At 42.0% G+C, this 15,866-nt stretch overlaps 1 protein-coding gene across 12 annotated transcripts in view; it reads right to left on the bottom strand.

Annotated features, from left to right (window-relative positions):
• The window catches only part of Osbpl9 (oxysterol binding protein like 9), a 138,478-nt gene that overhangs the window by 57,897 nt on the left and 64,715 nt on the right, over window positions 1–15,866 (bottom strand). For 10 of the 12 annotated variants that reach the window (XM_005353569.3, XM_026781846.1, XM_005353568.1 and 7 more), the window contains one exon: window positions 12,664–12,740. In XM_005353569.3, coding sequence (XP_005353626.1) covers window positions 12,664–12,740 — 77 coding nt within the window. Of the gene's footprint in view, window positions 1–3,592; window positions 3,685–12,663; window positions 12,741–15,866 lie in introns of those variants that run through there. The other 2 variants (XM_026781850.1, XM_026781849.1) reach the window with 2 other exon arrangements.

Below are 15,866 nucleotides of genomic sequence, written 5' to 3' on the forward strand. Positions count from 1 at the left end.
CACACACACACACACAGAGAGAGAGAGAGAGAGAGAGAGAGAGAGAGAGAGAGAGAGAGAGAACAAAAATTACCATTCATTCATGTCAAAAACATGTCCTGACTCCGTTATGGCCAGGTGCTTATTAGGATTTCCAAAGGGCTTCTTTAAGGATAGTGGACGAAACAGTAAATAGAACCCAGCATTACCCAACCAATATTAAACTAAAATTTCACCCCTTCCTAAGTTCCCTTGATTGCTCTAGCCAATAACATGCTTTGTCCCATGATACTGTGCACCGAAACCAATCTGTGTTAGTATTGCTATTGGTATTATTTCAACATCAGAAGTCATACAGAAGTCACATAGATACAGAATCTGCCTGCCACCCCAGCACTGTCTCTAAACATTTTCTCCAATTCCCTGTGATACTTGTAAGTAATCAGTTCAGTCTAGTGATCTAAGATATATTTTAATTCACAGGAAAAGGAAATCTAGTTCCAATACAACTGAGTAAAAGGTTTGTATGTTTAGGTTATTATAATGGTTCATATTTGGAACATTTATGTCAGGCCCAAAGGAAACTCCATTTGCCCAAATGCTGCTGGTTAGACAAAAGCCAACATTCTTCAGGAATTTATGAAGCTAGTTTCCTTCTACCAAAGGAGGAGTCATTTCCCCTAATACCAGTAGAAGGGACAAATGCTGTGTGTGGTGCCTATTAGCATACCCGAACACATGCTCGCTTCTAGACTTCCTCGGTATCACAAGTAACTGTTATACACACCAGGGTCCATGCTAACATCCTAGCTTTTTCCACACGCACACACCCTAAACTTCCTCCAGCTCAGGGGCTTCCTCCCCTCAGCTTCTTTCTCCTCACATCCCTGCTAGGTCAGCTATGCACTCTCTTGATTCTGTCTTTGTCTCTTGCTCTCCTCTACACCCTGCTCTGCTCCTGCTCCTCTCATGGCGAGGTCCAATCCACTGGCCATGTCCAGTCCACTACTTTCTCTCTCTGCTCTACAATGTTCCAGAAGCCTCTGGCTATTCTCCCCCTACATATACAATAAAAACCCTTCCCTTAACCATACCATAAGTGGTCGTGTCGTCAGTTTATACAACTCACCCATTTGCTAAACACCTCCGATGTTCTACTGGGGCTCAGAAAGCCAAACCCCAATATGGCACTTGTGAATGCTGCCCCCCGAAATGAAGGACACCAGAAGGGCTTAGAAACAGCCTCTGAATTCCTCGTGCTCCCCTTTCCTCCCGAGCAGCTGGAGAAGCTACAACTCCTTTACCCACAGCCAGCCTTAAGAACCAGACCCACACTGGGCAGTGGGGATTTCTCTTGTTAACTTGTTTTGTTTATAGGGTAACAGATGTGACCTCATGAGTAAGGAACCGTAAGAGACCACTCTACATGGCCAGACACTCTATTGGTGACAAAAGTTTAACACAAACCTTGATTTCCAGCAAATTATGGCCTAACAAGAGTCAGAGAGGTGAACAAAAATTTACAGTTAGCAAAGCCATAAGAGCTATGGACAAATTCTGTGACGGCACACAAAGTAATCCACTGCCTTGCTTTAGGCAGCAAGGGGAGGGGCCTAGGTACTCAGCACTAAGGTCCAAGACAAAGCTTAACCACCTGAAATGTGGGTGGTAATCAAACAAGAGAGAAGGTCACGGTGTGAAGAGAAAGAACTGAGGCCAGACATGCTCTGAGGAGAAACCGCTCACAGGGAACACCTGGAGCAGAGCGCCTACAACTGGCTTCAGACACTGTGAGAAGAACTGGCCCTGACTGTGGAGGGCCTTAAAGGCATGCCAGGAACTGGGCTAGGAAAGGCACCAGAGACAGAAGCGTGGCAGTGACTCAGTCAGTGTGTTTTTTGAGTAAAGAGGATGGGTGTGGCTCACACACTAGGTCAGATTTCCTAAAGTCTAGCAGAGAGATGATGGTCTCAGAGCAGTATCAAATCCAGAGATATTAATATTAAAATCCAAGAGACATTAATATTACAAAGGCTGACAGAGCATTAGACACGGAGAGTAAGGTGGATAGAAACAGCTGTGAATGGAAATGGCCCTATGGTAGATCTCATTAAAATATTTAAAGAGGGAGATTAGCTTCAGAAATAGCAGTGACTGCTAAATCTTTTTTTAAAAAAATTCAATATATATATATATATATATATATATATATATATATATATTATAGTACCCATAAAACCTTTGCCTTGTGGTGTAAGAATCACTACAATCATCAGTCACTTCTCCACTGTGCAGCATCTAGTGATGGAAGTTAACACATCCCAGAGGCCATCCTGGAATATTTTAGAATAAATGCATGACTGTGGATTGCTTTGTCATCATCACTACCTTTCTAAATCAAGAGTGCAAAACACGGGTGTGGTGGTACATGTATGTAACCCTGCAGGAAGGTCAAGAGTTCAAGTACCAAGACCCTCTTTCAAAAGAGTGCAAACCACACAACTGGCTTTCCAATAAACAGAGCACAGTGAGATCACAGAAAACAAATGAATCTACACTGAACTAAATTCCTTGCTGATCTTCAACTTGACTGTGCCCAAAATAGTTTTCAGTCTCTTATTTACTGAGACATGCTTCAAATACAATGTCATCCCTGTCCAAACCAAACTCAGGGTACTCAGGAAACACCCAACTTAAAAAGAGTGTTTCTTGTTTAAATTCTCAAACTAAAATTCCATTTTTAGTGATGTATGCCTACTCTGGAGTAGGGAAAACCATCTGGCTTTTATTTAAGTAATCTCTTGTAGAGATGCACCAAAAATAAAATTTAAAAAAAATCCCAAGTAAAAGTAAAGGACAAGAAATGTTAGTACTGGTCACTAAAGAGCTCTAGTACTTGTTCCAGCACGGGGGTGTTCTGAAGGATGACTGATGAGTAACTTCATCAGAGTTCCCCTTTTAAGTCGCTGGGAAGGCTTTTTAAACTGCAACTACCACTTTAAGACCCTTCCCATCGTCCCCGGTGAGAAACCTGGAAATAGTTATCTGGCATTCAATTTCTTTAAAAACAGCTAACAAGTAAAACAATCTGATCACGGAAAACCAAGTCTTCAAATTAGAAAATGTTCTTTTTCAACCTAACTCTCAATTTCTCCAGATTGGAGCTTTCCAGCTGTATTAATCACAGGCAACTTTCCTCAACTGTGCTAAGGCTGACAACCTAAAAAACCTTCCTTACAGTTGTTCCCTGAACCCCATAAAACTGTACTGAAGTTTCCAAAACATTTCCAGTAGCTACTTAAAAACAATAACAACCTCCTCACCCACCCACAAACAGCAACATCCATAATTGACACACAAATACAGGACCAGGCACCAGCACAACGCAACAACATCCCAAATTCTACTTGGCCTGCAAGTGAAGATTCTACTGACAGGCTCTAGACGTGAAAGCTCAGCTCTGACTGCTCATTGTGAGTCAACCTTCGAAAGGAGAACCAAGTTCCACAGAGATCTTTCCTAAGCAGGGCAGAGGGTCCCTCCGACGGGTGCCTGGGGGCGTGGGCTTGGGGAAGGCGGCCCCTCGCCTCTGGGACCCGAGGGGTCTACTCACTCCGCAAGCGGCCAGCAGGAGAGCCATTCGCCGCAGCCGGCCGCTGTCCCAGGGGAGGGGAGGGCCTCCTTCCCCGCCCCGGATGCCCCTCCGCGGCCCGCGCCCCAGCTCAGAGCAGCCGGAGGACGCCTCCCCCGCCCTCTGCGCCGCGGCCTAGGCGCCGCCCCGATTGGCTGGCCCAGGCAAAGAGGCCCCTGGCGATTGGCCACGGGTCACCTGCATGGGAGGTGAGCGGCTGGCGATTGGCGGTTGGCCTCGTTAGGCGTCAAGGCCCAAGGAGCCCAGGCAGCTCAGGACTCCCACCCGCCTACCACCCCCCCCACCGCGAAATTGGGGGGACATGAGAGCCAGGGAAACTCGCTTCACCAGCTAATTCGCCATCACCTTATTTTGGCAGCTCCTGAGCTCAGAAGTTCCATGTTGATTACTGATGGATTTTGCCAGAAAGTTGTTCCTGTCGCTCGAGGAAGGTGGGAGAGGAGGAAACACTACAGCCTACCAGTAAACAAGAGCTTGGGTGTCTTTTATTTGTCGGTGGAGCGTCCGTGGGCTTGCTGTTTTGACAGCACCGTAAGGAGTGTAGGTGGTTTGTGAAGAACTTGAAGAATCCAAATAGTGTAACTGTGAAGTTCAGGCTTGGAGCACCTGGGCAGAGGCCCAAAACGCAGCAAATCACAAACACCAGTGATTGGCTTATCGATCTGGAAAGCAATCTCCTTTTCTATTTTTCCTTGGTATCTCAACCCTTCTAAGGTTCTATGAAACATCCAATTATTAATTTTGTGGCACACAGTTGAAGAAATACTTGCTACACTCAAATTGTACTGCTGTACTCATTGGTATTTTTAACTGATGTAAATGGTTTCGAAGTTCATTCTGCTTCCCCTTTTATAAGCACAGAATTAGTTCTCTCATGATCTCTATCTCAGTAAATGGAACCACCATCATCCACTCTAAATGCAGCAGTCTAACCTAGGGGCCTGCCTCCCCTGGTCCCATACTGAAGTCTATCAACCTAGTTCTGTAACTCTCACTTCCAAATGCGCTTTCAATCCCACCTCTCCTCATATCCCAAATAATGGCCCCTCTTGGAGTAATTCTCTTACTACAGTCTTCCTGAATCTACCAGTTAGTTCACTCTCAACATAAGAGCCAGAGTGTTATTTCCATAGCATTCTATTACTAATCAAGGAACTTGCTATAGCTTTGCATGGCAAAAAGGGTTTTAATTCAACACAACAGTTTTATAGTCCTACCTGCATTTTCAACTTGTACCCCCTATTTTTCTGCCTTCCACACAAAGGCCCTTTTCAAGCTTCTTTAATTTGCCAAGGACCTTTCAACTTCAGGACCCTGTGACCACTGCTGTTTTTTTCACACTATCTCCTTGACAACACCTTTGACTCTTAATTTACTTCTCACCATCATTTCTAGACAAACAATGTAAATTCTTCCTATTTTAGGTCATCATTAGCCCATGTAACATTTTGTGGAATTTACCACAGCTATAATTTTACTTTATTGAGTTATTTAATAACTTTTTGAGTCTTAATTCATATGTGATAAAATGTAGTGATTTGGATGAGAATGGCCCCCAAAGGCTAGTATATCTGAACACTTGTTCTCTAGTTGGATCTATCTGGGAAGGATTTTGGAGGTGTGGCCTTTTGGGGAATATTGCTCTGTGAATGTGTGCTTGCCCAGTAGGCCCTGGATTTACTCCTCAGTAAAAAGACTCAAGTCATGCTATGGCATTTTACTTTCTTGCTGATAAAACACTGGTAAAACAGTGACCAGGAAGCAACCAGGGTGGGAAGGGAAGGGTTTGTTTAGTTTACAGGTTACAGGCCATTATGGGGGAAGCCAGGGAACTCAACCTGAGGACTTGAAACAGAAACCAACAGAGAAATTCCACTTCCTGCTTGCTCCCAGTGCTTGCTCAGCTTGCTGTATTACAACCTGCCCAAGGGCAGTACCACTACAGTGGCTGCCACTCCCCATCCACTAGCAATCCCAAATGCCCCACAGAGGATAGGCAAGCTAATGCAGGCAGTCTCTCAAAGCTCCCTTTCCCAGATGACTCTAGCCTATCAAGAAAATCTAACCAGCACACATGTACAGACCAAGAAGAAACAAGTTTAGTTTTCTAAATATTAGAAGACTATCCCAAAAGGCCAGATAGTTCCAAATGTTACATATAACAACACTTAGGCATTGAACTCAAGAAGATCATCTTTGGCTAAAGGGTGAGTTGGAGGCCAACCTCAGCTACATGAGACCTTGCCTCAAAAAACTCAACAAAAAAACAAAACCTATGTGTTAGGTAAAGATGTGTCACTAGAAATTGAGTAACAAATGTACCATCTGGGTGGGAAATACTGATAATAGGGGAAGCTATGCATATGTGGAACAGGGCTAAGATAAATAGGAAATCATTGAACTTCCGGTTTTTTGGGGGAGGGAGGGTTGGGTTTTTTGTTTTTTGTTTTTTTTGTTTTTTGCTTTGAACCTAAAACTACTCTAAAATACTTGGTGTGTGTTGTATTTTAAGCCAAACCAATTTCTCTAGGCATTGACCTAGCAACAGAAGCCAAATGACCAGAGCAGGTAAAAGACAACTCGATTTTCAAAAGCAGTCTATATAACCTCAGTATTTTAGCCTAAGTCTTCAGAAATTTTAAACTGAAGTCAGCCAGTCAATTCCTATGTAGGACTGTAGGCCAGGTATGCACCACCTACCTTACCATCAAGCTGCCATGTTTCACCAGGGGAAACTGTAACCAACACATTCTCAAAAGGAAATATTCTGTTCAGAATTAGAATTAGCAGCCTTTCCACAGGCCCACGATGCCTGCAATAGTGCAAAGTCTTGTTCACTCCTGTGTCCTCAGCTTCTCATCACAAGGGACTAGCATAACAATTAGGAGCTTAAAAATGTCTGTTGGGGTAATGAAATGCCAGGCACTGTATTGTAACAGCCTCAATACACTGTGTGTTTGGGGGGGGGGAGGTGAAAAAAACAGTCTAGGGTACACAACGGGGAAGTCAGAGGACAAGAGACCAGTTTTTCCTCTATGAGTCTTTAGTACCATTCAATTTTTAATATTATATTTGATGTATACGATTGCCCTAATTTTTATAGGGAAGATTCTGCATTGGCCACTTTATTCTGAAAGAACTTCTAGATTTCATTTTTACAAACTTACATTACTAAATAAGTACAGGCCTTTGCCCCTGGGCTGAGCTTAAATGAATCTTAGTTTAGACTCCACTGTTTTGTGTTGGTTGCCACTGGGCTGAGCTTACATGAGTCTTAGTTTAGACTCCCCTGGGCTGAGCTTACATGAGTCTTAGTTTAGACTCCACTGTTTTGTGTTGCATTTCATTTGGAAGCTCCCTGAATGACTTTAAACCCGAGGCATTTACATCTTGTTCTATATTTGCCTACATAAAGTGATTCACAATAAAAAAAATGTGAAAAAGGATAGGAAAGGCTAAGAGAAAGGAAAGGAAAAAGAGAAGAGCCTACAGTTAACATAGAATAACTGCAGGAAAACTTTGCTTCACAGGATTTAAATGGACAGAAATTTCTGTTATATTTCCCATCTCCATTCTACTCTAATTACAATGTGCTCATAAATTAGCAGAGATGACCCAGAAAAACAAGGACTAGAATTAAGATGAAGAAAGGGTGAAGAAAGCTTTAGATGAAATGACAGTCGGAACAGAAGACTATGTGCAAGCACTGCAGGTTAGAGATTCCAAATTGCCATCACACAACTGCTTTGCTGAGGTTTTAAAGTCACTTTAAAGATGAAGAAACTGAGGTTAAAGCTAGGTAGGCATAATGGTGCACACCTTTAATCCCAGCACTTGGGAGGCAGTGGCAGGCTGATCTCTGTAAATTCAAGGCCAGCCTGATTTATATAGGGAGTTCCAGAATAGTCAGACCTACAGAGAGGTCTCAAATCCTGTCCCCTAAAAAAAGAAAGAAAGGGAGGGGGAAGGAGGGAGGAAGAAAGAAAAAGAAAGGAAGGAAGGAGAGAGAGAGAGAGAGAGAGAGAGAGAGAGAGAGAGAGAGAGAGAGAGAGAGAAACTGAGGTTGAAAAGCAATTAAGTATCACCATAGATTTCACAGCTAGGCAAGCCCTAAGTCCTAGTCCTGGTTCACCTAGATCTAAAGCATTTCTTCTTACCCAGTTCTCAAACTACCCATGAAAACTTGGCTAGTGCTGTGCTTCTGTATGTGTACCATGAGCATACATAGTATATCAGTAAATGGGTTTCTCTCTCATGAGCTTTACAAACTTGAGAGGGATGTATAAGTAAGAAGAGAGGATGTACCTGAAGCCTACACCGCTCTTAGCAAAGACAAATGTTCAAATGTTCACTGCTAAGATGACACAGCAGAGTATTCTGGGGCTACAAGAGGGGAAAGCACAGCAGAGGCCGAGGGAGAGATTCCCCTTACTATAATAAATACAATATACCTGTAATTTTGCTACTCTTATGAATCGTAATGAAATATCTGATATGCAACCCCTGTGAAAGGGTTCTTTAATCCCCAAAGGGGTCGTGACCCATAGGCTGAGAACTACTGCTCTGGAGGTTGTTTCTTTCTCCTCATTTTTGAATGCCTCAGGATCATTAATGATAGTTGTTCTTTTAAAGGATGAAAAAGAAAATAAATTAAGGAATATAGGTTGGGATAGTACAAGAAATAGAGCTGCCAAGATAAAGCGAAAGCCTAGGCTGAGTGTGACTGCACTGAAGTGGAGGGAGGGAGGGAGGCAGGGAAGGAGGGAGGCAGGGAAGGAGGGAGACAGGGAGGGAAGCAGCCGCAAGACTGAGCTTCCTATCCCTCAGAAGTCAAGGTTGGCATCATCAAAGAAAAGAGGCTTAATAACAGGGCTTGAGAAAGAAAGGGATGGAGGCACCTTTGTAGCCCTGCCTCGGGTATTCCAGGGCAGTAGATCCCTAAGGCAGAGGGGACTGAAAGCTTTATGAAGATAGGAGGGGGACTCATCTACAGAGAGTTTAGCTCAAGTTACGAAAATGGCAGAGGCAGCCACAGAGTCAAGGAAGGAGGCCTCGGTCTCAAAGGAATCAAGGTTATTGATCTTTGAGAAGGAAAAGAATATGTGAAGCAGAGAAAAGTCTCAAGAACTGTTGAAGAAGAAAAACCTTTTTATGTGAAGAGAAGAACATGGATTTTTTTTTTTTTTTGCGTCTTTTTGTTTTGGAGGGGACAGGGTCTATTGATGTTTTTGAGACAGGATCTCACTATGTAATCCTCGCAGGACAAGAACTCACTCTGTAGACCAGGCTGATCTCAAACTCACAGAGGTCCTCCTGCCTCTGCCTCCCAAGCTCTGGGATTAAGGTGTGTGCACCACAACATCTGGCTGAAAACCGGTTTTTATTAGATTCTAGACCTAAAGAAAAGATCTCACTGTGGGAAATTCAACTGGCAATGAACAAAAGGTCATTAAAAGCTTCTGGAGCTGGGAATACAAGTCAATTGATGGAGTGCTGCCCAGCAAGCACAGAGTCCTGGAATTTTAAGAAAGAAAGGGGAAGTTTTTAATCATGATGGATATTTCATTAGAGGTGGAAAACAATTAAAATTTAGATAAATATAGCCATTTCATTTTGGTAGCTTCTTATTTTGAATTTATTTTATGATCCTGGGTGCTTTGCCTGCAGAGGTCAGAGAGGACATCTGATCCTCTGAAACTGGAGTCACAAGCTCACAGAGAGTTGTCAGCCACCATGTGGGTGCTGGGAATTGAACCTGGGTCCTCTGGAAAAACAGGATGTGCTCTTAATCACTGGGTCATCTTGTCAGCCCTCACAGCTTCTGTTATAAGGGGCAATAAAAGCAATGAAAACAGATAGTTGTAGTCTCGGGAATGAAGACTAGAGTAATACACAGCAAAAACTGTCCAGGCACAAGAAATTCTAATGGTGTTGGCTAAAGCAATGTTAAAGAAGTGGGCCACAAGCTCTACACTGGGAAATGAGGTAAGCAAAACTGGAAGGAGACTAAAATGGCCAGGGAAAATGGATATGAAAAGACCAATGCGAGAGAAGAGAGGTTTGGAGGAAGTAAAGCAGTAGAAGAGAATGGAGTGAAGAAAACACTCTTGACATTTGAGGTGGTGTAAATGTAATAAGCAGGCCAGAGCAATGCTGAATCTCCACTCCCAGGTGATATGGAATGCCCCTCTGTATGCTGTGAATATGTTTTATTATAATTGGTTAATAAAGAAGCTGCTTTGGCCTATGGAAGGGCAGAATAGAGCTAAGTGGAAAAACTAAACTAAATGCAGGGAGAAAGAAGACAGAGTCAGGCAGACGCCATGTAGCTGCTGAAGGAGAAAGATACAGACCTTACCCAGTAAGCCACAGCCTCGTCGTGATACACAGATTAGTAGAAATGGATTAATTTAAGATATAAGAGCTAGCTAAGCCATTGACCAAGCAGTATTGTAATTAGTATAGTTTCTGTGTGATTATGTGGGTCTGGGCAACTGGGAGTGAAAGAGCAGTCTCTGTTTATACCCAGGCCCTCCCAAAAGTGCCAATCTCTTAGTTCCTGACAGATGTGTTATGTGCCTGCATGTACTCAACAAGTAACGGTGGAAAAGAACTTCAACTGTTTATGTATCACCTCAGCAATTCCTTCCCATCACTAACACTTGGTGAGCTCTAATGAACCACCAAGCACAGGAGAAGGGATGGCAGCTGACTTCTGTGCAGCTCTTCCAACAGGGAGGTACAACTGGAGTCTATACTCGACTCTTGTAACTACCACAATGGTGCTAAGGAGGAGATATTGTCAGTCAGATAGGTCAAGGCTAATGAGTAAATGCTAATCACTGCACTGGACTACAAATCGGACACCCAACTCCAGAGTGAGGCTCTTCACCACACTCCACTCTCTCTGAGAAGGCAGTACTGCCCACTCAAATAAACACACAGCTTCATAGTTCTAAACATCCTGGCCTCTATTTACTAAGAACATTCATATTACATGTTTTCTTAAAATGCCAAAGTGGTCAAAGCCTAGAATATTTCAAAAATATCTTTTCCTTCCTGTTGTTCCCAAAACATGTAAGCTCTCTTTTTTACCAAACTCTAATTCTGATTCTATAATTGGATCCACATTGGTACCTGATTGGAAGCAGTTACCTAGTAATGGGAGTTTTGTGTGCTTTGAAGATAGAGAAGGCACAGAACTCAGGAGAGAAAGGCAGAGGATTTTGAGTTCCAGGCCAACATGGGCTACACAGCAAGATCCTGCCACCACCACCCCACCAAAAGTACTTAGGAACTGTGCAGTGACTGTGGCATCCAAAGGGAGGTCCTTCAGCTTGAAGGATGAGGGTCTGTACTTGTATGCGCTACCAAAGAGGTCAGCTCTGAGCTAAGCTACAAAAAAAGGCAAATGGCATTAGAGGCGGATAGGGGAGACGGAAGAGAAGGGAAGAGATAAAGAGGGAGAGAGAACAAGAACATCACTCAGAAGAATGTAGAGACCAGAAAGCTATAAAGAATGTTAAGGGAAAGAAGTGAGTAAGAGCACTTGATGGGTTTCATGGCCCCACAGCAGAGGCCTCTAAGGGCAGGCTGAAGACACATCAGACACCTGCAAGTCACTTTAGCCAGTTAGGGGGAAACTGCATCTGACACATTCAATGCAATTAAATGTAAAACAGTTACCTTCTAATTGGACCACACGTCTGTCCAAAATATGCTATATTTTATTTATGGAACTACCTAAATTTAAAAAAAAGAACTTGATGGCAATCTTGAAGCTGCTTTAAAAAGCATACATCAGGGTAATCTACAAGCCTTTTCAACTCCATCTTCACTGTTCCCCTCCCTTAATAACCACACCAGACACTGTTTTCTAAGCCTCGCCATGTGAGAAGACCTGAGGTAAACCTTACCAAATCAAGCAATTTCTGGATCAGACAAAATAGAAGGGGGTCACAAGGCACCAGTTGTCTACAATTCAAGACTAAAAAAAACATAAAACAAACTCCTCTGTCTGCCACACATGGACATTCAGAGGCGAGGTGTAAGCAAGCATTTTCTCTATGCTAGAAGAGGTGTGAGCTGCATCTGTCACTGACCCTGTTTTACTTCCTGTTCTGAAGCTACTAGGGCAGGGATAGGGTGGCGACATCTACTACCCACTATTAACAAGGTGTTTTGTTTTCTAGCACATCTCAGTTCCAGGCTGGAATATGACCCAAAAGTTCTGACTGGTTAGGATTAGGCTCATGACCATAATCAGTTTTTTTTTTTTCTTTTTTAAAGACAGGATCTCAGACTGCAGCCCAGGCTGACCTTGCTCTCAGGGATCCTCCTGGCTCAGTCTCCTGAATGCTGTCACCACTCTGCTACTCTGCCACTCAGCCACTGACCTGCTCATCTTACTGACTATGGACCTAGACTTCCTACAATACAAGGCTGGAAACTGCTGCAACCAGTCTCACTACCACTGAGGCAGTGAAATAAGTCCCAATAATTATGAGCCAACAAAATCCAGGGATGGAACGGGACTCTGAGTATAGACTTCAGATCTCAGCCAGCTTTGTTTCTCTTCTCTTGACCCATTTATACTGAGTTTTCTTTCATCTTTATCCTAATTAGTATTAACCAGGTGTATGTGGTAATAACCAAATTCTATTAACAAGAAAATGAGGTCAACTTCTCAGCATTTATCAATTAGTATGCCTACAATTTGGTTTTATCGATAGCCCAATATTGATACAAAATACTTAAATATGTATCTGGCACATTTTAAAATATCATTTCACATTCAAATTGCCTTATACTAACTTCATTCCTGATTTTAAAAAATCTGTATTTTGCTCTACAGAAAGTAGAAAAAAATAAATGCTTGTAACTTTTCTATGCAACATTAAAAGTTAAGAATAATCAACTCAGAAATGAAGAGTTCTCATTGTATTATAGCAGTTTTTTTTTTTCAAAAACAACCATTCTCCCCAAAAGAAAGCCATAGACAAACTCTCCAAACACCATGCAAAGCCTCTTACTTGAAGCTGAAGAGTGTGTCGAAGAATGGTTTCTTCTAAGGCATGGATCCACTTCTCTCGTTCGTCGGCATCTCGAGCTAGAACAAAAGATTAGAATTTGCTGTGTCATTTCCTTAAGGTTCATCTTAAGGAAGTATCTGATTTCTTAAGTAGATCCAATATCTAATAAGAATTACAAACTATAACAATTTTAACAAAAAGAATGGTTATGCTTAATAATACGTAGGTTACTTTTGTCACAGACCAACACTCCCATGGAGAGCAACCAGAAAAGCCGGACTGATTAGTTTTTACTAGCTTCATTTAACAGATGAATGGGTTTTAAAATGTGGCACATATACACAGTGGAATACCAGTCAGTCATTAACAAAAATAAAAACACAGATGGAACAGCGGAGGAAGCCAGGCACAGACACACAAGTCCACATGATCTCACTTGTATGATCCTCAAACAGTGCAACTCGAGAGGTCAATAGTGAATTGCAGGTTATGAGAGGGTGAACAGAGTGGAGAGAAAGGAAGATGGGAACAGGGTAGATTGGTAGGCACTAAGTTACATTATCTGGAAGCCAGCAGCTCTGTTTAGCTGCTGTAATGTTAGGTGACTATCAACACCAATATCTAAAAGAAGATTTTGAAAGCTTTTACCAAAAAAGCAATGATTAATGTTTGCAGAAATAGGTACACTTAGCCTGATTTAAAATAACACGTATACATAACTGAGGCATATTAGCCCTGTTCAGGATCTTATGTTTTTATGTATCAGTTAAAAAATACATTTAACTTAAATAAATTTAAAAAAAAGAAGGAAGGAAGGAAGGAAGGAAGGAAGGAAGGAAGGAAGGAAGGAAGGAAAGAAGAAAGAAAGAAAGAAAGAAAGAAAGAAAGAAAGAAAGAAAGAAAGAAAAGAAAAGAAAGATTGAAGGCACCATAAACCAAGGTAGTAAAGAATTACCGGTTAGCACCTGGAGGAGAAGCCTTGCATTCAGTGATGCTCTCTGCCTAGCAGCATGATAAACTCCTAAGGAGGAGTTGTGGACTGGATGCTGCACTTGAGATCTGACAATGTGTGTGCCAAGGGGATTTGGAAACTCTATTTTCTGGTACATTGAGACTGAACCTGAAAGTATTTTTTAAGAGAAGTTGAAAATAGGACCCGCTAACACTGTGGTTCTCAACCTGTGGGTTGTGACTCCTTTGGCAATAGAACGACCCTTTCACAGGGGTAACCTAAAACCATAAGGAAACAGAGATTTTACATTACAATTCATAACAGTAGTAAAATTACAGTTATGAAGTACAATGAAAATACTTTTTTGGTTGGGGTCACCACAACATGAGGAACTGTACTAAAAGGGTCCCCGCATTAGGAAGGTAGAGAACCACTATGCTAGCAAAGTGGAGTAAATTAGGCCATGTCTTGATTGGATCCCAAAATGCCTTCACTTTGGAACTAAGGAAAAAGCAGAATTAAGCCAACTATTTGGTCATCTGTGTGTTCCACAAAGATCCTGATATCTAAAATAGACTAAAGAACCCCATATTGTTAGTGATTTTGGCATCTGGCTAGCAAAGCTGGCGAAAATCTCCTCTAAGGATGGCAACCCCATCTTGGTCACATACTCATCTACCTGCCTGCCTTCCTTCCTTCCTGCCTGCCTTCCTTATTATGCTTTTTTTTTTCCAAGACAGGGTTTCTCAGTGTAGACCTGGCTATCCTAGAACTCCCTCTGTAGACCAGGTTGACCTTGAACTCAAAGATCTGCCTACCTCGGCCTCCAACGTGCTGGGATTGAAGGTGTGTGCCACCACTGGTCTTGTATTTCTACAAAGAATTTTTCAAATATAGTCTAGCACACAAGCAAATACAATCAAATACACATAAATGAAGTTGCTTCTGCAGATGATACCACACATAACTGAAACTAAGGTCAATAGGGATTCCAGATTATTTTATAAGTAACAGGTAGTATTGTAAAAGGTTTTTTTTTTTTTTAACTTATCATCACTGTGTGAGCACTTCATGTAGGTCAGAGGACAACTTTGAAGGTTCAGTTCTCTTCACCTTTTCCTGTATTCTAAGGATTAAATCCAGGTCATGCTGAGCCATCTATTTGGCTCCTCATTTTATTTTTCAAATAACCAAATACGAAATCTCAAATTGAAAAACAGTATTTCTAATATATATAATAATAAAAATTAGGAACTTAGTGGATGGTTTAACAGCAGATTGAGTACAGTCGACAAGACAATTAGAGCCCTAGAAGAGATCATAAGGAGCAGCAGCAGCAGCAGCAGCCACTCCCGGGTATGGGGTACTCATAGTGGGCTGAGAGAGGTGTCCAAAGAGCGTTCCCAGTGCTCACATTGGGCAACTCACAACCACCAAAGTTCCAGGTCCAGGAGTATCTGAAAATATTCTTCTGGCCTCTGTGGGCACTTGAACACACATGGCACACACACACACACGTAAGTAAGAAAGTAGACAAATTTAAAGTACAGATAAAGGGGTTAAAAATAAATAAATAAAAAGGTAAGAAAATTTAATATGACCATGATTGGAATACCAGGGGAAGATAAAGAATAGGTGAGAAGCCCTACTAAGGAAAGAAGGAAAACCAAGAACAAATACGGGGCCATGAGAAAGGAAGAGAGCCATCATCCCCTGGATCTTGTGTACATTCCTAGCGGACTGAGTCTCATGGCTTCTGACAACACCAGCAAAGGACATGATACTCCCTTTGCCAAGAAAAATTTCATGAACAAGATTATGAAACATGTTTACAGTCAAAAACACGTCACAACCTCTTAGTAACCACAAACAAATACAAGTTTCCCTGAGGAAATCTTACCACGATTATGAATCATGGTAACACTCAAGATGTCTTACTGCCTATGACCTATGTGTTGCAAAAATTCCTGACCTTTCTTGTCCTGCACTTTTATATAATCAGCACACCTTATCTGTAGACCCCCACAGTACACCTCATAAATCACTTTACATGCCTTCATTTACCATTAGATAAAAATACACCAAAACAGTTTAATCTTTTAAACATACCTACAGTTCAAAACCTACAAAAGTCATATACCCAGCTGCTTCTAAGAAATTTCAGCTAACCTCTCTCAGGAAGTCTACACTTCCTTGTAGTGTCTATAGTATCCCCACCCCAATTCTCTCTCTCTCTCTCTCTCTCTCTCTC

This window comes from Microtus ochrogaster, chromosome 10, assembly GCF_000317375.1.
Source record: "Microtus ochrogaster isolate Prairie Vole_2 chromosome 10, MicOch1.0, whole genome shotgun sequence".
Taxonomy (NCBI): Eukaryota; Metazoa; Chordata; class Mammalia; order Rodentia; family Cricetidae; genus Microtus; species Microtus ochrogaster.